The 26,585-nt window shown below is 42.7% G+C and overlaps 1 protein-coding gene across 4 annotated transcripts in view; it reads left to right on the forward strand.

Annotated features, from left to right (window-relative positions):
- Nucleotides 1-26,585, forward strand: part of LOC124551159 (zinc finger protein 420-like) — a 121,636-nt gene that overhangs the window by 14,037 nt on the left and 81,014 nt on the right. For all 4 annotated transcript variants that reach the window (XM_047126129.1, XM_047126128.1, XM_047126131.1 and 1 more), the window contains exon 3: nucleotides 11,203-11,262. Coding sequence is in view for 3 of the 4 variants with exons in the window: in XM_047126128.1 (XP_046982084.1) it covers nucleotides 11,203-11,262 (60 nt within the window). In the remaining variant the exon portion in view is untranslated. The remainder of the gene's footprint in view (nucleotides 1-11,202; nucleotides 11,263-26,585) is intronic.

The raw sequence follows: 26,585 nt of genomic DNA on the forward strand, positions 1-26,585 counted from the left end.
AAATGACAGCACCGATTGCACGTGAGACACTCACTAGCTCGTTTCTGACTTGCACACGTCAGGTTTACAGAGTGGCAGTGTGGCTCCTGCTACTTGCTAGAGTGCAGTCTGTCATTGGCTGTCTTGTGCAAGAGGTGGAATAGTATTGTTATGGCTGGCTCTCCCCCACATTTTAATAAATCTGAGGGAGTGTCATCTACTCCAGCAGCATTGTTTTGACGTAGGTTGCCAGTTTCCTGTCAAATCCTTCACACAGTATCGTATCTCCCAACTCATCTCTATTTCCTTCCTCTTCCCTTTCTGTTGTACTGCATTAGAGTTCATTTCATTTGTATTGCCTTTATGTATATTCCTTTCAGCATTCCCTTCTTTTTCTTCATCCAAGATTTCCATCTGGGCAACTTCCAACACACTCTGGTTGTTTGAATTACACGAGGGTGACAAAAGTCATAGGATACTTGCTAATATTGTGTCGGATTGTCTTTTGCCCGACACAGTGCGGCAACTCGGTATGGCACGGTCTTGACAAGTCATAGGAAGTCCGTTGCAGAAATATTGAGCCTTGCTGCCTGTATAACCATGTTGTTGTTGTTGTTGTTGTTGTTGTGGTCTTCAGTCCTGAGACTGGTTTGATGCAGCTCTCCATGCTACTCTATCCTGTGCAAGCTTCTTCATCTCTGAGTACCTACTGCAGCCTACATCCTTCTGAATCTGCTTAGTGTATTCATCTCTTGGTCTCCCACTACGATTTTTACCCTCCACGCTGCCCTCCAATACTAAATTGGTGATCCCTCGATGTCTCAGAACATGTCCTACCAACCGATCCCTTCTTCTAGTCAAGTTGTGCCACAAGCTCCTCTTCTCCCCAATTCTATTCAATACCTCCTCATTAAGAAAGTTTGCGGCTAAGCATATTATGGCATTGTTCTTCTGTGCTTCGCTAGCTCAGATAGTGAAAGACTTGCACCTACAAAACATAGGTCTCGGTTTGACTCATTGCAAAGCTATAACCTGTTGATAAGTTTCATTACAATATCTATACCACCACAGAGTGAAAGTTTAGCATTATCATCTGGTGTCTGTTACATGTAAACAATATCTATTAGTTGAATATCTGTAAAATTCCCCTATACAGAAAAAATTTGGTTTATTTAGTAGAAAGAGCCTTTGGAGAAAAGAAAAATGCCTTCATAAATTTCAAGAGCGCAGATGGAAAGCCAGTACCCAGCAAACACACTTTAAATTTCTGAAGGTAGCAGGAGTAAAATACAGGAAACAAAAAGTTATTTACAACTTGTACGGAAACTAGACGGCAACTGCAAGAATCTAGGGTATGAAAAGGTAGCAGTGACTGAGAAGGGAATAAGACAGGGTTGTAGCCTATCCCTAATGTTATTCAATCCATACAGTGAGCAAGCAGTAAAGGAAATCAAATAAACATTTGGAGCAAGAATTAAAGTTCAGTAAGAAGCAATAAAAACTTTGAGGTTTATGATGATGTAATACTCAGAGATGCCAAAGGACTTGGAAGAACAGTTAAACAGAAGGGACAGTGTCTTGAAAAGAGGATATAAAATGAACATTAACAAAAGTAAAAAGGATAATGGAATGTAGTCAGATTATATAAGGTGATGGTGAGGGATTTAGATAAGAAAATAATACACTGATGATAGCAGTAAAGTTTTGTTATTTGGGTGGTAAAATAATAAATAGTTGAAGTAGAAAGAATGTAGAAAGCCAGTGGTAAGAAAATCATTTCTGAAGAAGAAAAACCTGTTAACATGGAATATTAATTTAAGTGGTAGGAAGTCTTTTTGCGAGGCATTTGTCTGTAATGTAGTCTTGCACAGAAGCAAAATGTGGACGATACACAGTTTAGACTAGCAAAGACAGTTTTAGAATATGGTGCTACAGAGGAATGCTGAAGATTAGATGGGTAGATTGCATAACTGTCGAGGAGGTATTGAGTAAAACTGGGGAGGAAAGAAATTTGCGGCATAACTTGACTAAAAAAAGGGATCGGTTGATAGGATGCTTTCTAAGACATCTAGGAATCGTGAATTTGATGTTGGAGGGAAGTGTTGGGGGTGAACATTTCACAGAAAGCCCAAGAGATGAGTACAGTAAGCAGGTTCAAATGGATGTGGGTTGCGGTTGTTATACGGAGATGAAGGGGACTTGCTCAGGATAGAATAGCATGGAGAGCTGCGTAAACCAGTCTTCGGACTGATAACAACCACAACAACAACACTAGCAAAAATTAATGCTACAGTGCAATTATTCTATTGTTGTAGTCAGTGCCTCATTAAACTTCAGGCATGTTACACTGAAATCAGTTGGGACAATTAATAGATGGGATTTTGCTGAGCAGGACATACACCTGAATGGGAATGTGAAACTGAGGTCAGTTGATCTGATCAGTGAAACCATAGGGGAATGGGTTGTCTAGGAAACCAGGTTTCTTCTTATCATAAATCCAAATAATAGGTGTCCACACACAATCAGTATAGAACATCATTAAAAAAATAAGTACATGAAGAAATGGGCTTTTGCATCTACATCTATACTCTGCAAACCCTGTGAGTTGCATGGCGGAGGGTATGTCCTATTGTACCAGTTTTAGGTTTTCATCCTGTTCCATTCATGTATGGAGTGTGAGAAGAAAGAATGTTTGAATGCCTCCATGCATACAGTAATTATTCTAATCTTATCCTCAAGATCACTATGTGAGTGATATGTAGGGGAGTTGTTGTATCTTCCTTGCATAATCATTTAAAGCCAGTTCTTAAACTTTGTTAATACACTTTCTTGGGATAATTACCATCTATCTTCAAGAGTCTGTCATTCAGTTCCTTCAGTATCAGTGACACTCTCCCATGGATTAAACTAACACGTGACCATGCATGCTACCCTTCTCTGCATACGTTCAATATCCCCTGTTAGTCCTATCTTGTACAGGTCCCACATGAGCAATATTTTAGGACGGATCATACAAATGATTTGTAAGCAGATTCTTTTATAGACGATTGCTCTTCCCCAGTATTCTACCACTTGGTTTACTCACAACAGAACCTGTGTAATCATTCCATCTCATATCCCTACAAAGTGTTACATCAATGTACTACTCGTAAGAGTTGGTGATTCCAGCAGTGACTCATTGATATTGTAGTCATAGGATACTATGTTTTTTAGTTTTGTGAAGTGCAAAATTATACATTTCTAAACATTTAGAGAAAGTTGCCAATCTCTGCACCATGTTGAAATCTTATCAAGAGCTGACTGAATATTTATGAAGCTTCTTGCACATTGTACTTCATTATAGATAACTGCATCATCTGCAAAAAGCCCAATTTTATTAGTAATATTGTCTGCAAGGAGATTAATATACAATATGAACACCAAGGGTCCCAACATACTTCCCTAGGGCACACCTGAAGTTACTTCTACATCTGACGATGCTTAAGAGGCGACTAAGAGGAGCCTCCAACTTTTCGGTCTAATAAGTTCTGGTCTCCTCTAAGGGCTCAACCTCACACTTTCAAAATTCTACCAAAGTGTGGGCCATGTGGGGAAGGACATCTTATGTGGTGCATCACAGATATCCATCTTGCCATTAAACCTTCTGCTCCTCTTACTGTCATGGCACTGTAACTACACCCGCAGTTCACCTATTTGGGCAAGGACACCTTCCGAGTTACGTTGCCTTCTTCCATTCCCTGCTGTTTCTTTTGCTCCCACGACAATACTGGATTTCTCTGCACCCAGTATCCAGCACGGTAGCCGGTTTGTTGTGATTGGGCCATCATGTTCCCGTTTGGTGGTAGCCCCATGACAACACAGGGATCACACTGCTGAGGCCTGAGCTGCTAACTCCTCGTGTATGCCAAGGAGTAGATGCCCATCTTCTTGCAGCATCGGGACTCCCAGCAACAGCAATCGTGCCAGGTGGCCTTTGCTGTGGCTGGGTGTCACCCGTGGGGAGAGCCCCTGATCGGAGTGGGTGGCATCAGGGCCGATGTCCTGTGATGAAGCGGACCAGGTCTTCTCCTGCTGGTGATCGAATGGTGCCAGCAGTCTCTAAGAAGGGAAAGTTAGAATATAATGCTGACAGGTATGACCCTAAATAGTTCCCCTCCCTCGCTACGCCATGGGAGGAACGTAGGGATACAGAAACAAGCGAGCAACATTCGCCTCAGTATTTAGTCTGCAGCAGAACAGATGGGGACTCTTTTCTAGCTATGAAGCCCCTATTTTTTGTTGAACATCTGGAGGATAAGTTTGGGGAGGTGACAGCACTGTCGAAAATGAGAAATGGGTCAGTCTTGATACCAGCTGGGTGATATTCCTTTTTCCGTGACTCCCCATAAAAGCCTCAATATGGTCCAGTTTTACATCGCAACCTTCACTTGCAGTCTGACGACAAGCTCTGCGCCAATTTAGAACGGTGGGGTCTTCACTTCATCCAGTGCGTCTATAGGGGACACTAAGGCTATAGGGTTGCAACCGGTGCCTTCATCTTGGCCTTTGAGGATGATTCATTGCCTTAAAAGGTCAGGGTGATGATTTACTAATGTAACATAAAACTGTACATCCTTCCCCCTATGCAGTGCTTAAAGTGTTGGAAGTTTGGGCACATGTCTTCCTGCTGCAATTCCAGTGCCACATGTCGAGACTCACGAAGTTCACTGCTTCCAAATACTTCATGTGTGCCTTCTCCCACATGTGTCAACTGTGAAGACTACTATGCCTGCTCACCAGACTGCACAGTTCTCGAACAGGAAAGGAAAATTGTGAAGTACAAGACCCTGGACCATCTGACTTACCAAGACGCTAAATGTAAAATGGTTGCACCCCATTCACTTGGCATCTACATCTGCTATAGCTATGTCTATATCACCCTCACATGCGACGGTACTCCTGAGATCTCTGCAGCATAGAGTGGGTCCTCTGTGTCCAACTACATCTGTCCTGTTGCTCCCAAAGCACCTAGTTCGGCAGCAATACACCCCCCCCCCCTGCCCCCCAAACATCAGGGGCATCGGTCCCCTCCCCAAAGCTGGAGAGGCCACAGTTGCCTCTGGTTCCTCTCGCACGGAAGGGGTCCCTTGGGACCCTCCCTTCCATGGTCTCCACTAATGCCACAGTGGACACTTGCCAGCTGCTGAAAGAGCCACAAGCTGCTGAATGAAGGGAATGAAGGGCTTCACACTCTTCCTCCATGCTGAAGCTACTTTGGAGAAGTCCTCCCAGCAAGCCCTTAAACAGAAGCGGGAGGTCAAGCAAACGGAGAAGTAGTCTGCTTAGAAACAGGACTCTCCTGTAGCCCCAACACCACCAGTCCCTACCAGTTCTGTATCTGAGGACGAGGTGGAGATTTTAGCGTCTCCCGAGGACCTGGATCTTTCCGACGCCTCACCCGTAACAACAACGGATACAAATACTCAACCAGTGGCAGCAGATGATGCTGAGGTGTAACCTGCTTCCTTGGTCACTTCGTGCCTTTCTTGACTCCAGAAAGCGTTGTACTCAGTGGAACTGTGGCAGTTTTTTCTCCCACCTGGCTTAGTTATGACAACTCTTGAGCATTACACCTGCTTCTTGCATTGCCCTTCAGGAAACCTGGTTTCTCACAGTGCGGTCCTCTGCCGTTCGTGGCTATCGAGGGTACTATGAAAAACATAGTGACTGTGACAGACTTTCAGGTGGAGTTTGTATCTATGACCTTCCCTCTGTTTGTAGTGAACCTGTAACCCCCTTCAAACACCTTACAAAGCTGTGGCTGGCCGGATGAGAACAATGCTGGAAATTACCATCTGTAACATCTACCTTTCTCCAGATGGTGAAGTGCCACCTCCTGTATTGGTTGCACTAATTTCCCAACTCCCGCCACCTTTCCTACTTCTGGGTGATGTTATCGCCCATAACCCTTTGTGGGCTGGAACCAAGGTTACTGGCTGTGGTAAACATGTCGGGGACCTAATAACTCAACTCGACCTTCACTTCCTCAATACAGGTGCCCCCACACATTTTAGTGTGGCACATGGCACATACTCGGCCATTGAGCTCTCAGTTTGCAGTCCTGACCGTCTCCCGTCTGTCCGCTGGAGAGCTCATAACAACTTGTGTGGTACTGACCACTTTCCACTCTTCTTGTCCCTACCCCAGCATCACTCGTCTGGATACTTGCTGCGATCGGCTCTTACCAAGACTGACTGATACGCTTTCACCTCCGCTGTTACCGTTTAATCTCCATTGCATCGCACCATCGATGAGATGATCCACATCATCACTACTATCATTGTTGCCGGAGCTGACTTGGCAATCCACTGTACCTCAGGTTGTCCTCGGTGGAAGTCATTGCCTTGTTGGTTGCTGGAAATAGCTGCAGCCATTAGAGACTGTAGATGGGCCCTCCAATGTTGTAACCATCATCCACCCCTGGAGAACCTCATTGCTTCAAATGGCTCTGTGCCCAGGTCCACCTACTCATTAGATGATGGAAGCAGGTGTGTTTGGAATGCTGTGTCCCCACCATTGAAACACAGATCTGTCCTTCTCCAGTTTGGACCAAGCTCCAATGACTTTATGGCTATCATACACCTGCAGGTGTACTTGGAATTTCTACACATGGAGCTGTATCTGTTGATCCACAAGTAATCACAGAGTGTCTTGCCGAGCATTATGCTCACACCTCTGTGTCTGAGAATTACCACCCCACCTTTGGTCTCCTCAAACAGTGGGTAGAACGACAACACTATCTTTTGCTCCACACCATCCTGAGCCATATAATGCTCCCTTCAGTGAGTGGGGATTTCTCAGTGCCCTTGCCGACTGTTCTGACATCTCCCCTGACCCAGATTGCATCCATTCCCAAAAACTGTTAGCAGATTATCAGCACTACTTTCTTGCCGTCTCCAATTGCATCTGGAGTGATGGTGAATTCCCATTGCAATGGCAAGTAAGGATCATCACTCCAGTTCTAAACTCTGGTAAGAACCCGCTAGATGTGTTTAGCTATCATCCTCACCAACGTTCTATGCAAGCTGCTCAAATATGGTGAGCCACCAGTTGTGTTGGCTCCTTGAGTTGCAGGGCCCTCTGGCTCTGTCCCAGAGTAGTTTTCGCCAAGTGCACTCCACCACCGACAACTTGGTCCACCTGGAGTCTGCTATTCGATCAGTCGTTTCCCGGCAACAACACCTTTTTGCTGTCTTTTGACATGATAAAGGCCTACAGTACCTCTTGATGACATAATATCCTCACTACTCTGCACGAGTGGAGTCTCTGGGGCCCACTCCTGATTTTCATATGGAACTTCTTGTTGCTCCACACTTTCAGAGTTCGCATCGGTGCTTCCCCCAGTTCACCCCCACACACACAAGGGCTCTGACGCGAGTATCCCACTCTTTTTGAGTTGCCATCAGTGGTCTCGCACTAGTAGTAGGGTCCTCAGTATCATCCGTCCTATATGCTGACAATTTTTGTGTTTTCTCCTGCTTCTCTTCTATTGGTGTGGCTGAATGCTGCCTGCATGGAGCCATATAGAAGGTGCAGTCATGGACCTCACTGACGACTTTCAGTTTCCGGCCACCAAGACTTCCGTCATGCACTTCCATTGTCATTGTACTGTCCGCCCCATCCTGAACTTCACCTCGATGACCGACTACTTGATCTAGTGGAGACTTACCGCTTTTGACGCTTTTGACACCTGCTTAACTCGGCTTCCCCATCTTCGTCAGCTTAAGGACAAGTGCTGGTGGCATCTTAATATTACGCGATGCCTGAGCCACACTGACTGGGATGCTGCAGCTGTACAAAGCCCTCGTACAGCCTCGTATTGACTAAGGGAGCCTGGTGTATGGTTCAGCATCACCCTCCACACTGCATCTGCTGGACCCTGGCCACCACTGAGGAGTTCGGCTTGTGACCGGAGTTTTCTGAATGTACCCAGTGAACAGCCTCCTCGTGGAAGCTGGTGTTCCTCCATTGCAGCCCCGGCAGCAACTACTGCTCACAAATTACACCACACACATTCATAGTGTGTCTCACCATCCAAATTACCATCATCTTTTCCCTAACACAGCAATTGATCTTCCGCAACAGCGGCCCAGTTCTGGAAATACCCTTGCCGTCCGTGTCCAGTCACTTCATACCAAACTTGATGCTTTCCCTCTAACACCTTTCCTGTGGGTCCATGCCTTGCTCACAGCTTCATCTGGACCTATAGCAAGGCCCAAAAGGCTCAATTCCACCTGAGGCTCTCAGGTGGCAATTTTTCTATCTTCTCGACAAGTTCCAGGGCTCAGAAAGATGGATCAATGGTCATATGGTCTTGTTGGCTTCACTAACGCTCACATTGGACATACTGTACAGCAGCACTCCTTGCCGGATGGCTGCAGTGTTTTCACTGCAGAGTGGTAGCCATCTAGTCGCTCTTGAGCATATCTGCTCCTGCACCAATCTTTGTCATCTGTAGTGACTCCTTAAGCAGCCTACAAGCTCTCGACCAGTGCTTCCCTCGACATCCTTTTATAATGACTATCTAAGAGTCTGTTTATGCCCTCGGCAACAGTGGACATTCAGTCACCTAAATCTTGACCCCGGGACACGTTGAGATTCCGGGCAATTAACTTGCTGACAGCCTGGCCAAAAAGGCTACCGGCAAAACCAACTCTGGAGATTGACCTGCCAGAGACTGATCTCTGTTCAGTCTCCCACTGTAAAGTTTTCGCGCTCTGGGATACTGAATGGTGCACCCGCAATACACCAAATAAACTCCGTGTTATCAAGGAGACAACGAATGTGTGGCGGTCTTCCATGCGAGCCACACTGCAACACACTAAAATCTCCAGCCTAAGAGACAAGGCGAGATGAACACACACAGGGAAAAGACAAAGGTGAATGGTCACCTTCTCTGCCGTGAGCACCCATGGCAGTGTAACTGTGGCTCCCATACGACTGTTGTCCACATCTTGTCAGACTGCCCAATTTTAGCCACTATGCGGCAGCCTTTTAACCTTTCTACGGTGTTGGGCAACAATGCCTCAATGGCTGATTTAGTTTTACATTTTATTTGGGCACCTGGCCTTCTCTCCTAGGCCTCCACCCTCCCTCCATTTTCCCTCTTCATCACTCTTTCTTTGCTTAGCGTACGGTTTCCCCATTTGGATTGCTTCTTTCGTTTTCTCTTTTGGTGTGGTTCCTCATTAGTTTTATGCCCTCTTACTTTCCCCGACTCCTTTTGGAATTTTTTTTTAAGTTGACACTTGTTTCCATGGGGACAAAGGGTCTGATGACCCTGTAGTTTGGTTCCATTATACCCCAAACCAACCTACATCTGACAATGACTCTCCATCCGAGATAACATGCTGTGCCCCTCTACCAAAAAGTCCTCACTCCAGTCACACATTTCACTTGATACACCATACGATCGTATGACAAGAAGCGTAGGTGCGGTACTTTGTCAAATGCTTTTTGAAAATAAAGAAACACTGCATCTACTTGGTTGTTTAGATCCAAAGCTTTCAGTATGTCATGTGAGAAAAGTGGGATTTGGCTTTCACTTGATCGATGTTTTCGAAAATTGTGCTGGTTGGCATTGAGGAAGTCATTCTGTTCAAGATACCTCATTATGTTTGAGCTCAGAATATGTTCTAATATTCTACAACAAATCAGTGTCAGGGTAGTTTTGTGAATCACTTCTAGTACCCTCCTTGTAGACGAGTGTGACCTGTGCCTTTTTCCAAGAACTGGGCATGGTTTTTGTTTTAGTGATCTATGATAGATTATAGTCAGAAGGGGGCTAACTCAGCCACAAATTCAGTATAGAATCTGACAGGGATTCCTTTGGGGCCGGGAGCTTTGTTCAGTTGTAACAATTTCGTCTGTTCTCCAACACCACTGAAATTATACATATTTCATTAATCTTTACAGTGGTATGAGGATTAAATTGGGACAATTCTCCTAGGTCTTCCTTTGTAAAGGAACATTTGAAAATGGAGTTAAGCATTTATTTCAGCTATTGCTTTGCTACCCTCAATTTCAGTTCCTGTCTTATTCGCTAGGAACTGGGCACTAATTTTAGCGCCACTAACAGCCTTTGCACACAACTAGAATTTCTTTGGATTTTGTGAAATGTGATTTGACAGTATTCTGAAGGCAGCATCATGCATTGCTCTCTTGACAGCCGAATGTGTTTCATTCAGATCTCTCTCTCTATAGCCTTGTGCTTTGTTTTACATGTATTTTCCAGTAATCTTTGTTTCTTTAGAAGTTTCTTTACAGTGACTGTATACCATGGAGGTTCGCTCCCAGTATGAACTGTTTTACATCTACATCTACATCCATGCTCCGCAAGCCACCTGACGGTGTGTGGCATCCAGTGCATGATCAACTATTCTTTTAAACTTGAGCTAGAGTTCCTCTACATGCACCTGGTCTTCTGTACTGAAAGTTTCAAGTTCCTCATTGAGATTGACATTACTGATTTTTTATCTGGTTTATTGAACATATATATCTTTATGCTTGTTTCAATTGTCCTTTGTACTTTGGTAATCATTGTGGCAACTGTGTCTTGGTCACTGATACCAGTTTCAACATGGGCACCCTCAAAGAAGTCAGGCCTATTTGTTGCCATTAGATCCAATATGTTTCCATTGTGAGTGGTTACTTGTAAAATTGGAATATATACTGGTAGAATAGGGATCAAAATGTGCTTTCAGTAAAAAATGAAGTTCAACAATTTGAGATTGCACTTCAATTTTTAGACAGCACTATAATTTGTTTCATAGGGCACTGTTGTAGGGAGACAGAAATTTGACAGACAGTATTACCATCATACTGAAAAATTAGCTGTTATTGTAGGGCTTGTGTAGTGAGTAAAGTATCACACATTTATGTCCAGCAGTGACCCCAATTTAAAGTAAGGGAGAAGAGAAAATTACACATTGGTGCTGTTGAATGGTTTGAAGTATCTGGTGTCCAGGTAATAGAGATTGACATTTATGAAAAGTTAATATTTGTTTGTGTATATCAGTCCTAGTAGTAGTATACAACAACTTTTAAATACATTAGCTGAAGTGCTGGACATAGCCTCAACTTACAAAATAAGATAATTATACGTCCTTGTATATAAGATTGACAAATTTCATTTTTACGCCCATTGTGTATCTGTGTGAACTCAGTGTGTTTTCTTACCTGCAGATATCAACTGAACCTGAACTGCAACCATTTGAACAGATCTTCATTAAAGAAGAGAATATTGTAAGTATTACCTCCTATTTCTTCCTGTATATTATGTGGAGTTTTTAATTAAATAGTGTGTGTTTCACGGATGCTTTTACATTGTGGTAGCGAGAAAAGAGAGAAAACTTAATGGAATATAAATATATGAGGATGATTAAAAAAGAGATAACATAAGCTGTCAGATTTCCGTGGTTGCAAGACTTTTCCTCTTTGGCCGCAGCTTTCAGATAGCCCATAAGTGGCTTGCATAAAACAGTGCTCCACCCAACCTAATGTAATAATGGCCGAGTCATAACACCGTTATTCCTACTGGGAACAATGCATATAATGCCTGAGTGTTCATATGAGCCCCTAGTGGTAACAGGATTCTTGTACATTTTGGGCTGTGACTTTTGATGTCTCAGCTAAACACTCTGTTCCACATAGGTGAGCCAAAACACTATGACCAGCTGCTTCACAGCGTGTTGGCCCACCTTTGGAACACAATGCAGCAGCACTCATATGTGGCGTGGATTTGGCAAGTCATAGGTATGTTTCTGGATGTATGTGACACCAGATGCACACGTACAAGTCATGCAATTCCCTTATGGGTTTATGGGCATGAAGACAGCTGGCAGACGATAGTGTGTCCCAGATTTGCTCTGCTTGGTTGCGGCCATCAGTGTTAGTTCGGTGCTGTGCTCCTCGAATCACTGTAGCACAATTCTGGCCTAGTGACATGGACAGGCAGCTTGAAGACGATGCGTCAGTTGATGAAGATGTTAAACATGAAGGGATGCATTTTGTTCACTGCCACATTCACATAGTCCACAGCTGTCTACACGCTTTCAATTATTTCTGCAGGCCCCACGAAATCCTAGGTGAATGTCCTCTATAGCAAGATACGTTCCCCATCGGCCTATGCTCGTGGCTCGGTGCGTGTCACAAGTGGCCACTTGCCTAGGAAATAGTGTATCTGGACATAACCGTCGACCTGGTGTAAAAATAAAAGTGATTCGTCCAACCGGGCATTTATGTGTGGTCCTATTTTGATGATCCAGAGCGCAGAGGAATCATTATTGATAATTTCACTATGTCAACATGGAAACATGTAGTGGCTGTCTCCTGAGGAACCACATACTCAACAGTGCATTCTCAATGGTGTTTTCCAACTTGTATCTGCACCAGCATTGTCTCTTTCATCAGGTCTACCACTCATCACTGCGTATCCTCCTTTACACAGCGGGGAAGTGTGATGTGCGTACTGTAAGACCTTCGGTACACACACCGTCAGATTATTTGACTTGTCACTCTAACGAAGTAGGCGAGTGTCAGCAATATGTCTCGTGGTCTTATCGTGGCGTGTTTATCTTCTGCCGTTAGGTCAGACAATAGAAATGCCACTTGCACGCTTAGAGTAGCAGATTGACGGTGACCAACTTTAAACAGAACTTGAATAATTTTCACACACATTTATTAAACTAATAAAAATCATACATATTGCGTAACTTGATTCTGGGTGCTGTTTACAGTTGACAATCTGAAGTTCCTTTGGTCTTGGTACGTTAATCTTATTCTCACATATCTCTAATACTTGACAAAGTGTCTATACATTTCTCTTCACGTACAGGAATATGATAATCTTATTAGGCGCAGACTGAAACTTGACTACAGACTAATGCAAACTGATGCAGACTGACTAATTGGAGGTCTGTACACTCGTTATAATACCTCGCACGTTCGGGTATCACTGCACGAGTGTGATCCGCGAGGAGAAAAGGTTCTACGTTAGCAGCAATCTCATTGGCTGCGTTACATATTAATACGCGGATCGGCGGAAGCAGAATTTGGTCTGTCTCTAAGACAGCGCCATCTCGTAGTGCGGAGACAGATGAGCGCTGCGCCTGTGCTGTTGTGCTTAGTGGGGCGCGCTCTATTGGAAAAGTTGTGTACGCGCTGACTACGCAGAACTATGTACACAACAGGAAGATTCCAACCTTCACATTCTGTGATGAGGTACGGACATCTGGTGGTTTCAACATACTTCAACCACTTTCCATAGATACTCATTGCAGTGACATCTGAATAGTTGACCAGCACCACAGTTTTCACGATTCTTCTTTCTAGGTGTCGGGCCATAAAATTTTTTCCTTTGTCAAAGTTGCTTACGTCACTGGATTTGCCCATTTCTGGACTGTACCAGCGCTACAATGATTCCCCTTTCATCTCTGCTCTGCTGTTTATATTCTTCCCTTACCACATCACATGACTGTGGCAGACAGTTGCCAAAATGGTTCAGCAAATAGTGCTAGAATCATTTCGATGTTATCACTGAGCATAACTCAAGCAGGAACGTTCCATATTTTTACATTTCCAAAAAGCATTTGACATGGTACACCACTGCAAACTGTTAATGAAGGTATGAGTGTACAAAATGGATTCCCAGGTATGTGAGTGACTCAAAGGCTCCTTAAGTAATAGAGCCCAGTATGTTGTCCTTGATGAGGGTATTCATCAGAGACAAGGGTATTGTCAGGAGTGCCCAAGGGAAGTTTGGTAGGACCACAATTATTTTCTATGTACATAAATGATTTGGTGGATAGGGTAGGCAGTAATCTGAGGTGTACGGCCAGGTATCGAAGATAAGTTACTGTAGGATAATGCAAGATGACTTAATAGAGAATTTCTAATTGCTGTGATGAATAGCAGTTAGCTCCAAAAAATGTAAGTTAATGCCGAGGAGTTGGAAAAACAAACCCGCCATGTTCAGTTACATCATTAGTAATGTCCTTCTCGATACAATCATGTCATTTAAATATGTGGACATATTGTTGTAAAGTGATATGCAATGGAATGAGCATGTGAAAATTGCGGTAGGGAAGGCAGATAGCTGACTTTCGTCTATTGGTAGAATTTTAGGAAAATGTGGTTCATTTGTAAAGGAGACCTCATATAGGATGCTAGAGTGATCTGTTCTTGAGTACTGTTTGTGTGTTTGGGATCCACACAAGTTCGGATTAAAGGAAGACACCGAACCAATTCAGAGGTGGGTAGCTAGATTTGTTAGGGGCAGGTTCGAACAACATGTAGATGTTATGGAGATGTTTTGGGAACTCAAATGGAAATAACATACTGGGACTCAACAAATGTGGGAACGTTATAGATGCCAGAATGCACTAGAACAGATGTTGTGTTTTCCAGTTTTGTATATTTAACATCATCATTGTTCTTCCATTTCAGTTTCCAGTAGGTTGTTGAGGAGCTACACATAACTCATCATTTCTTTTGTTCAGACCAGGCTCCTCAATTTTGCCCTTAAGTCAGCATAGCATGAATATTCATCCACAGTTTTCATATATTTGTAGGCTGCTTCTTTCCTGCTTAAAGACTTACATCATACTATTCTTTACAGTAGTGTGATATGAGCCTTTTTATATAATAATATACTCAGTGCTCAGGGGAACACATCTCACATTTTTATTCAAAGAACCTTTAGAAGTGGCATTCTGTATGACTTCTCGTTGACTGTAATCATCTATAAATTTCTGTATGCTTTGTCTGGAGTCAACGGACATTGCTGCACATAAATTTCCTTATAGCGTAACCTCGGCACTCTATGAAATGAGACGCATACGGTCCTCAGCAGCGTGTTGTGTGCTCAACAGCACAAGAGGTTTCCACTGGCCCTGGGAAACAATGCACTTGTTCCCATGGCCTCCATTTCGAGGAAATTGTGCATGCGTAGTTGTGTTGTTGGAAATTTAAGTGCATACGTAAAGTTGAACAGATAAAAGGCATTGTGTGCAACTTTGATTGCACTGTTCTGAGCGATGGAGTACGCACACTTAAGTATGTCCACTGGTTTATCACTGAGATTGACATGCTGGTATCGACAAGACAAGCCACTGGAATGTTTTCCATCATTGTTTGTAACAAAATTGTTCGCAGTTTTATTTTTACAGACTTGGGGTTACTGCTTGGTGTCTGCAGTGCTATGGAATACTTCCGCAATGTGACCTTTATGTAAACGCTTATACTCATCCTCGAAATGTGGACATTTCCATCTGGGATGCAAGGGAAAACCTTATGGGCAACTGGAAAACAGTGTATCACTGTGGATGACACCTGGTACCAGCTTGGAACTGTGGAGAATGTGGCTGGTTGGCCGTCAATGTATGGAACTTGTTTATCTCTAGACATGGAAACTCGCTGCACTGTGTCACTTTAGCTCTGGCCCACATGTGAAATGTGAAAGTCTGCTGAAAACTTAGTTTCACCACTTGTGATATTTAAAATTTGTAGCACTTCAGTCATGGGGAGGGGTCAGACTGTTGTAAAGCTGTTTGTAAACCTCTTTACCCGAGGCCAAGCAAATCACTACATCGTGAATTAAACTTTCTTTGTATGGTGTAATGCACTTTGATGTGACTCAACATTTTTTTATTCAACACCAGAAATTTCACTACCCAGGTTGCATAACATACAGTGTTGGACTTCTGCTGATGTAAGAATTCTAGCGTTGCCACTACCACATGTATTTTGTTGTAAAAATGCTCAGACAATAAAGAAAATGCATCAAATAGCAGTAACACTGACAGATCGGACAGTGGGTCTAACTTTTGAACCGAGGAATGTTATTGAAGATTCATTGACAGATATCAGTAAGGCGTGTGCACGATTCTGTACTGCCAATTGTTAACAGAAGTACAAGCATACGGAATAGTTTCCCAGATATGTGAGTGGCTCAAAGACTTCTTAAGCAACAGAGGCGAGTATGTTGTCCTCGATTGCAAGTTGTTCATCAGAGCCAAAAATATTGTCAGGAGTGCTCCAGGAAAGTGTGATACAACCACTGTTGTTCTCTATATACATAAATGATCTGGCAGACAGGGTGGGCAGAAATCTGCTGCAGTTTGCTGATTATGCTGTAGTGTATGCGAAGCTGTCTCATTGGATGACTGTAGGATGATACAAGATGACCAATACAAACTTTCTGGTCAGCTCTAAATGTAGAAGAATGTAAGTTAATGCAGATAAGCAGGTAAAAACAAATTTATAATGTTCAGATACAGAATTAGTAGTGTGCTGTTTGACACAGTCACAGTGATTAAATGTCTGGGCGTAATATTGCAAGACAACATGGCATGGAATGAGGATTTAAGGATTGTATTGGGGAAGATAAATTGTCAGCTTCAGTTTATTGGAAGAAATTTAGGAAAGTATGGTTCATCTGTAAAGGAGACCACATATAGGACATGAGTGTGATCCATTGTTGAGTGCTGTTCGAGTATTTGGGATCTGCACCAGGTCCAATTAAAGGAAGACATCGAAGCAATTCAGAGGCAGGCTGATAGATTTTGTACCGGGATGTTTGAACAACATGCAAGTAATACAGAGATCGTTTGGGAACTCAAAGGGGAATCGCAGGAGGGAAGGGAATGTTCTTTTTGATGAATGCTGTTGAGAAAACTTAGGGAAACAGCATCGGAGACTGACTGCAGAACAATTCTATTGCTGCCAACATGCATTTCATGTAAGGACCACGAAAATAAGATTAAAAAGATTGGGGCATATATGGAGGCATATAAATATTCTTCCTTTGCTCTAGTTGTGGGTGGAACAGGAAAGAAAAATGGCCAATAGTGATACACGGTACCCTCTGCCAAACACCATGTGCTGGCTTGTGGAGTGTGTATGTAGATGTAGAAAGGCCTGTTGCTAATGGGGGACATTTAAGGTCTGTTGCCTGAAAAAGCAGTGGAAAGCATTTTTGATATATTTTCGAGTCTTCTTGAAACTTACATGTGATTGCAGTCTTTCTCGGCGTGTTCCACTGATGAATTCTTCTCGAGTTATTAGCCGAGTGGTGGCATCGTCTTCTCACAACGTTTCAACGAGTTTCGTACCCATCATCTTCCGGCAAAGTGTCGGTAGCTGTGTTCTGCATATCTATATAGCTGCTTGGCTGTCGTTCGCTACTGTAGACCGGCCAATCACGTTCCTCCAGAAGGGGGTACTGCGTCGGTAGTGGTGGGGAGGGAGGGGGGGGGGGGGGGTTCACGGCGCGGACCGACGTTGAGACCCGGTGGCTATCCAATCTGTCTGCGGACGCCGCTGTCTTCAGATCGAAGTGTTCCTGACGTATTTTGTCAATTGTGGGATTCCACGCTGCACTGAGCTGAAAACCGCTATCCCTGTTTACTAAATTGTTGTGCAGACGTACCTCCACTGCCTCTGTGAAGATTGAGTCCCAGAAACAATTGGCACTGCACAGCTTCTTAATTTTTTCGAATTCGAAAGTGTGTCCCTCGATAATGCTATGTTCTGCTACAGCGGACTTGTTTGTCTGTCCTAGTCGTACGTTCCTGATGTGTTCAGTACAGCACTGGGAGATACATCGCTGTGTCTGCCCGATATATTCCATCCCACATTCGCGCTCAATACTGTAAATGCCCGGCATCTGCAGCCCCAGTTGGTCTTTGGTTGAGCCTAGTATATCTTTGACTTTTTTCGGTGCGCGAAAGATAGTCGTTATTTCGTGCTTCTTTAATATTCTTGCAGTCATGGCTGTTGGCGGTCCAGCAAACAGCAGAAACGCCACACATTTTGCTTCATCTTCTTCTGGTTTCTCCTCCCACCTCTTGTCTACATGCAAGGCATGTCTTATTTGTGTCATTCTTACGGAAGGTTTCCCGCAGATTTGCGAACTCACACGGCGAACTCTTGCTGTCACAGATCGGCCTGGCTCTTTGTACCAAGGTGTCCAGTATTGAGTTATGTTGTGCTGGATGGTGGCAGATCTGAGCATTGAAATATAAGTCCTTGTGCGTCTTCTTCCCATGGACCGAGTGTCCCAACGTACTGTCCGGATTTTTCTTGATCAAAATATCTAAGAAGGGAAGGCAGCCATTCTCTTCTACCTCCATGGTGAATTTGATGCTGTCATGTATGCCACTGCGATGGTGTAGGAACTCCTGTTGCTTTTTCTTGCCACGGGGCCACACTACAAAAGTGGTGTCCACATATCTGTATAACACCTTTGGTTTATGGCGGGCAGTGTTCAGTGCCACATCTTCAAAGTGCTCCATGTACAAGTTGGCAATACCTGGGGTCGAGGGGAACTCGTGGCAACACCATCTGTTTGTTCATAGAATTTCCCACCACATTTGAAGTACGTTGTGTTTAACACTAGATGAAAGATTCTGAGTGTGTCCACATTGAAGTGATCTTCGAGTAGAGCTAAGGAATCATCCAGCGGCACCCTGGTGAAAAGAGAAGTGATTTCAAAGCTGACTAGTAGATCCTTCTCGTCCAGGCGTAACTCTTGGAGTACCTTAACAAATTCGGTCGAGTTGTTGACAAGGCGAGAGCAGTGACCCACGAGTGGTTTTAACTGCTGTGTTAGGTGCTTCGCTACACCATACGTCGGAGAATTTACGGTGTTCAATATAGGACGTTGTGGGACATCCTCTTTACGGATCTTCGGGAGGCTATACAGTCACAGTGGAGGCGGTGCCCGAGGGTAAAGCTTCCTGATGGTGTTTCTGTCAAGTCCTGAGCTGTCGAGAAGATCGATGGTCTTGCGCGTAACAGAAGCAGTTGCGTCTTTCCCCTCTTCTTTGTATGATGGATCTTGTAGTAAGGTCTCGATCTTCTGCCAGTAATCTTCTGACTTCAGTAAGACTGTCGCATTCGCTTTGTCTGCTGCTAAGACCACTATACCCTTGTCATCGCAGAGGTTCAGCAGTGCCTTGCGCTTTTCTACCGTGATGTTGTTCTTCGGCACGCTTGCTCTCTCGAGTACCCTGCTGGTCTCACTTACTCGGCTGCTCTAGGCGGGAATCCACGTATGGCTTGCTCGACGTTGCTGATGGTGTCACATTTTGGTAACGTTCTTGGAGCCGGAGCAAAGTTCAGGCCTTTCGACAGCACGGAGATTGTTGGCTCATCCAGTGCTCTCTCTGTCAGGTTGATGATGGTCTTAATATTGCTGGCTTTCTCATCCTGTTGACATCTGCCCTGAAGTCTGAGGAACTTCTGGCACTGTTTGTTGGTGGCTTTCTTCTTGTGGAGATCACTGCTGGCATACGTGTTGCCGTCCAGCCAGCTTCTTGAAACTTGTTAATTGGCTGAAATATCATCTCTGTCAGCACCTGTGACTGCTGCAGGTGTTGTTTTTAAGTGCTAGATCAAGACTTGCTGTTCTTGAAAATGAAATAAGTACTTGGTTGAGTTGTGATGCTGCTGCTGTTACTGCTCCTGCTCCTGTGGAAGATTTAGCTGTTTGCATTGCTGGTTTAACTGTTACCACCACAGCCCATGGAATCTGACATCCACAGTACCGCTCAGTGGAGCAAAACGGTGACCTCTTTGTCACCAGTGTAGTAACTGGCACTTTGGGCCTCAATGGTCATTGAACATAAATAAATGCTGTCACCAAAAAGGTCAGTTAGTCTGTGATCCAAACAGTAACAGTTCTTGGCAAAATATTCATCTGAGCCACACATATAAATTGTACTGAGATTGTTCCATTGTAGTAGAATGAAGTCCAATTACAATTTAGCTATATACGAGGCCTGTTCAAAAAATTCCAGAACATTGTCCACAAAATTTTTCTATGCTTACCTTTCACTTGCTGTGCATGATCTCTTTCGAAATACTTTCCTCCACAGTTGATACACCACTCCCAATGCCATTTCTGATTCCGGAAGCTGCCTTGGCATGTGCCTTGCTGGATCATGCAAAGTGCCATCAGCGAGTTTTATTTTCTGTCATCTATCATTACAAATCTTTGATTTTCATGGAGTTTTCAACTTCGGAAATAAAACAAGTTCACAGGGGCCAGGTCTGGAGAGTATGGTGGGTGAGGCAACACAGTGATTTTGTTTTTGTGCAATAGTATAAATTTCCTTTACTTCACATCTACGGTCACAAATTTTTGTGTCGTCAGACTACCGGGTTTGGTCTATAATGACCATCTTCATATCTGCAGCGAAATATGGGAAAAACACAAATACAACTAGTAGATTGTCTACAGCTTAAAACAATAAAACAGACCTTCATGAGAAATACAGGGTGCGGCAGCATTCATAGCAGGGTATTAAAAACACACCATCAGGCAGTAACTGTAACTTATTTATTACCTCTTATGTCAGTTAATAGTTAAAGGTACTTCATTTACTAATGTGTAAGTCATTATCCAGTGTGTGGATTACTTTTTGAGTATGACTCCTGTCAAATGTGCCCCCTCTGCGTTGCAAGCTTCCCATAACTCAGCGTAACGTATTCCCTGGGACATTGCCGACGGCAGTTCTGATGTGATCCTTCAACTCAGGAATGGTGGCACAACTTGTTCGTAACACGTCTTGCTTCATATAGCCCCAAAGGACATAGTCTGCACAAGAAAGGTCAGGTGAGCGAAGCGGCCAGGAAATGTCACCAAAACTGGAAAATTCGCTACCAGGAAATGTCTGTTGCAAGAAATCCATGCAAATTCTGGCTGTATGGGAGGTCGCTCCATCTTGTTGAAACCATAATTGTTCCACATCCACATCGACCATACCTAATTGGGGAAGAACAAAGTCTTGCAGCATCTTTAGGTAGCATTCACTGGTGACAGTTACAGCCACACTGCTGTCGTCCTCAAAGAAGTAAGGGCCAGTAATCCCAAAAGAAGCAACTCCACAACACACTGTGACACGAGAACAATGAAAGGGCTAGATGTGCAGTTCATGCCAGTTTACATCACTCCAATAATGCATATTCTGTTTATTCACTGAACCACATAACTCGAAATGAGCTTCATCTGACATCAGGATGGTGTGCAACATTTGGATATTGGCAAAGGAGATCACGCACGATTAAGCAGAATGTTTTGCACTAAACCCAATTGCGAGGCCTAATTTCTTGAACGATCTGCAGATTATATGGGTGAAAATGGAGATCTTCGTGCAATATTCTCCTGAATGAGCGATCGGACATATGCGCAGTTTGCGCATGACGACGAGTAGATCTTTTTGGGCTACACGATAGTGCAGCACGAACATTTTCCACGGCTTCTGGTGTCCTCACAGTTCTTTCACTTCTTCCCGGTTTTCCATTGCAAACAGAACCTGTTGTTCGAAATCCACGTACCCACCTCACAATGGTCTGTTCATCTGAAACTTCCCATGACATCACAAGTTGAAATGTTGCCGAAATAGATGCTGGGTAGCAATAACAGAGTCATTATTCTTGAAATAATTTTCAACAGCAACGGTACGATGCTGTGCAGTCCACCGCTTCATATCACTGTCACACTCGAAACGGTAGCTCACTAGTACAGGAATGCGGCACGAGCTGGCGCGCAGTCTTGCAGTGCGTCATTGTCCTACACAAGTCAAATTACGCTATGAATGCTGGCGCACCCTGTATTACTGGCATACATGTGCACTTGTGCACTTTAAATATGATGGGACACACTTTATAAAAGAAACGTGCCCTAATATACTGGAGCCATAGTGGCATCATGAAATGCTAAACACAAAATCAGCACCAGCTTCATCAAACATATATAAATAATAGTATACACAAGAGTAATCTTGTTAGCAGCACTACTGTTCAAAACAGGCTGTCGTACAGTAGCCACAAAATGTTTGTGTGCCAGTTCACCAAATGTTGCTACTGCAGTGTAGACATATTCTTCAACAATAATTGTACGATGTAAAATAAAGGTGGGGGGGGGGGGTCATTATTGACTGAAATCCTTAGTCTAATGACCCAAAGATTTGTGACCATAGACGTAAAGTAAAGGAAATTTATTCTTTTTTTCAGATCACTGTTCAATTCGTGACCATGACGCAGCTTGTGAAACTTGTGCAATAGTCACGCGCTAATGAGGATGAATGTGCAGGTGCATCATTGTGATGCAAGAGCCGTGAATTGGTTTGCCACATTTCAGGCCATGTAACATTTTCTTGTAGGTGTCACATGTCCCTATAGTACCATTGATTAACAGTTTGTCTCTGTGGCATAAATTCATGATGAACTAATCATTCAAAGTCAAAGTAAACTATCAGCATGGCTTTGACATGTAACCTGACCTGACGAACTTTTTTTGGTCTTGGAGAACCTTTTTTAACAAATGTTTTTTATTCCAGTCTTGAGATCACAATATAAATTCCTTTGACCATGACCGATTTCAGTTAGTAATGACCATCTTCAGATGTACAATATAAAAAATATATACACCTAGTGGGCAGTCTATCTTTCAACATAGTACAGCATTTCATATCACAACCTGGGAAATGTACAGATAAAATAAGGTAAAGCGTACCTGTTCTACACCATGTCCTAATGCGATAAGGCCATAATGGCATCGTCAAAACATATAAATATACTCAACACAGCATCGTCACATAAATCTAAAATACAGTGTAAAATAGGCCACATCCTCCACACAGTCATTTTGCTACTGGCGTTATTGTACAAAACCTACTGAAGTGCAGTAGCTACCAAAAAACTGTGTGCCTACATCCTTCATAGATGTCGCTACTGTGGGCTTAGATGTAGTCATCATTTGCATAAGAACCATAATCTGATAAAAACACATTAGGTAAAATATATGTAGCAGACTTTTAAATTTTGATAACTATTATAGAAAACAGTTGTGATAAAGTAAAAGATGAATACAGTTACCCATATAAAATTATTGGAAAGTGAATATATAAAGATAATAGGTCCGACACTTTTATGGTGAATTTGTGGTCAAAAATAAAATATATGTTGTGGTGTCACTGCCAGACACCACACTTGCTAGGTGGTAGCCTTTAAATCGGCCGCGGCCCGTTAGTATACGTAGGACCCGCGTGTCGCCACTGTCAGTGATTGCAGACTGAGCGCCGCCACACGGCAAGTCTAGAGAGACTTCCTAGCACTCGCCCCAGCTGTACAGCAGACTTTGCTAGCAATGCTGCACTGACAAAATACGCTCTCATTTGCCGAGACGATAGTTAGCATAGCCTTCAGCTACGTCATTTGCTACGACCTAGCAAGGCGCCATTATCAATTGCTATTTATCTTGTGATGCATGTACCGTCAGACTGATGTTCACCAATTATGGATTAAAGTTAAGTATTCCAGAAGCTACGTACCTTTTTTGCTAGCCTCAAGACATTGTCCTGTTCCAGACCACATGCCATCCTGCGTGAGCTTTAAAGCGTGTCTTTCGGCTTCCCATCATAGTGGCTTGGCTGACTTGCCAAGTCTCAACATATGTAATACATTGCCTATAGTAACCTACAAATTACCTATGAAAACTAAAATGTCTATATGACAAAATACTTGAAGAAAAGACAGATCAATGATGAGCGCCCTCTGTTTGCTCAGCCGCCAGCGTTCGTAAGAACTTAACCAAAAGAGGGCTTTTCATATGTCATGATATGTCTCCCACAGAAAACGTTTATACAACACATTAATAGTCAATAAATTTAATTATATAGTCTGGTCATACAATCCATGAATAGGTAGGATTTATCAGTTACAGGAATAGAGCGACGAATGTATGGATGTGAGGCAAATGCATACTGTTATCAACATAAATCATCAAGCAAGGGGAGGTATAAATGTGCGAGGCATTAAGTGATTATCGTAGTATGTTATCCGACAAAGCAAAGTAGGCGCTGGGCACAAAATCGCTTTGTCCATTCAGTACACTAGTGGGCTCATGCGTTGTGGCCTTGTAAATCTCCAACTCCTCCAACAAGTATATTACCATTGGCCAACAATGAGATATGGCAAGAACTTGGTATATTGAAGCAAATTGCAGTAGCCAACGGTTTCTCAGCAAATGATGTTATGCTCCTGTACAATAGGATAAAAAAACAGGCTTCCTGCATAATTTGGTGTGTTTCTGTAAAGGTTTTCTTGAGTTTCATGCAGACGTGATGCTCCTCTAACTCTTGTCATCTCGAAATTCACAAACTTTACCCCACAGTGTTCTCAGTAACTAACAGACATACAACAATAAAACTTGAGGCAGCTACACATTAAAAACACAGGCACGTGCAGGAATGCTAACTGCATTTTGCTCCAACACAGCATTGGCACAAAATTGGGAATGTTTGAACAGGCCTCGTAAGGTGTATTTTGTAATCAAAGTTCCATATAGGCAAGATGTGGTGGAAACTACATTCCCATTTCATCATACGTAATACACAGTATTACCTAGCCGATGATTCCTTGATGCCTCAGGACATGCCCTTCAACTGATTCCTTTGTTTAACAAAGTTGTGGTGTAAAGTTCTTTTATCGCCATTTAAGTTTAGCAACACTTCATTAGCTGTTTAATATACCTATCTAGTCTTCAGCATTCTTCTATAACATAAGTTTTCAAAACCTTGTATTCTCTTCTAGTCTAAACTGCTGAACACCCACTTTTCACTTCTATACATGGCTACAATAAAGGCAAATACTTCCTAATACTTAATTTTATATTAGGTGTTAACAAAGTACTCTTTTTTTAGAAACACTTGTTTCTATTGCTAGTCTGCATATCCTCTCCACTTTGACCATCTTTTGTTATTTTTCTACCCAAACAGCAAAACATATTTACTGCTTTCAGTGTCTCATTTCCTAAGCTAGTACCCTCAGCACCACCTGTTTTAATTTTACTGTACAGTGTATGCCATTACCCATGCCTTACTTTCATCGATTTTCATTTTATAAACCTTTTTAAATATGCTCTCCATCTGTTTAACTGCCCTTCCATATCCTTTGCTGTCTCTGAGAAAACTACAATGTCATCAGCAAACCTCAAAGTTTTTATTTCACTTCTGTGAACCTAAGTACAAAAGGGTCCATTCTGCTCTGGCCTGATGCGACAACAGTGATTCTATATTCCAAATAAAAGACAGTCTCTGTTGCAATATGTATAGTATATTAAAGCATTTCACGCTCTTAGCGCATCATCAGATTAACCTAATAAGGCACTATAGGCTGCAATAGCCAGAATTAAAAGCCATAATGACAGTCACATTAGTCAATATTAAAACTGTGGAAAGAAACCAGTTGAAGCAAAAAAATTCAATTGTCAGCTGAAGATAATCACATTGTCCCTGCCTCAGTAGCCTTTTTATCAGCTACAGTATTTGTTTATTAGTGTGAAACAGGCCTATGAAACCTGGCATATCTACATTGCTTGCTACTGGTGCTCGGATTTTTATCTTCAGTTGACAATTACATTCTTCACTTCAGCCCTTTTTTTTCATGATTTTAGTATTGAGTAAGGTGACCATTGCCATGGCTTTTAATTTTGACTAACACGGTCTCTATTGCCTTTTTAAGTTAATCTGATGATGTGCTAAGATTGAAAAACATGTTATTAATCAATAAATATTAAACTGAGACTGTCTTTTATTTAGGATCTGTGAACTTTAACTGATTATCCAAATTTTTCTTTGGTTTCTTTTACTTCTTGCTTGTTTTACAGACTGAATAATGTTGGGGATAGGTTACAACCCTGTCTCACTCTCATTGCTTGTCTTTACGTCCTTTGGCTCTCATAACTGCAGTCTGCTTCTTGTACAAGTTGTAAATATTCCTGCACTCCCTGTATTGCTGTCTTCACAATTTCAAAGAGTGTATTCCAGTCACCTTGTCAAAAGCTTTCTCTAAATATTTAAACGCTATAAATGTAGGTTCGCCTCTTTTTGAACCAGTCTTTTGAGTTTCAGGGTCAGTATTAGCTCAAATGTTCCTACAGTTCCGTGGAGCACAAACTGATCTTGCCCAAGGTCGACTTCTACGAGTCTTTTCACTCTTTTGTAAATAGTTCGTGCGAGTACTTCCCTGGATTCCTAAATTTTGAGAAAGCTTGGTTTCATTTCCAAAAACTTTCACAGCAGTCCTAGAGAAATTCTCAGATACCTGAATTGGAAAAAGCTAAGGGAATATGTATTAGCCTAACAGAACATATATATTACAAAGGAGACCAACACAAATAGTAACAGATTTGTTTGAACCATAGTTGGCTGTCCTGGAAGTGCTGAAAAACTTTAGCAATGGACACTTGAAGATAGGCACTATCTATCCCGTAGAAGCCTACTTAAATAAGTCCCGAGAACCAGAATAAACTGAAGGATCTGGGAATATACCGTAGATCCTTATGATCCACTCTTTCAGGGACTGTCAAGACATGGGACTGATGACCTCACTGTGCTTTTTTCCTGTCTCTTGGGACTATGTGCAGGATGAGAGATTCATGATAAAGTGCAACCTAGGTAAGGGACCAATACCGTATAGTACTCTTTGTAAAACCGAATTGGGATTCCATCTGTCCCTGGTGATTTATTTGTTTTCAAATCTTTCTGTTGTTTCTCTACACC

The sequence above is a fragment of the Schistocerca americana genome, chromosome 9, assembly GCF_021461395.2.
Source record: "Schistocerca americana isolate TAMUIC-IGC-003095 chromosome 9, iqSchAmer2.1, whole genome shotgun sequence".
Taxonomy (NCBI): Eukaryota; Metazoa; Arthropoda; class Insecta; order Orthoptera; family Acrididae; genus Schistocerca; species Schistocerca americana.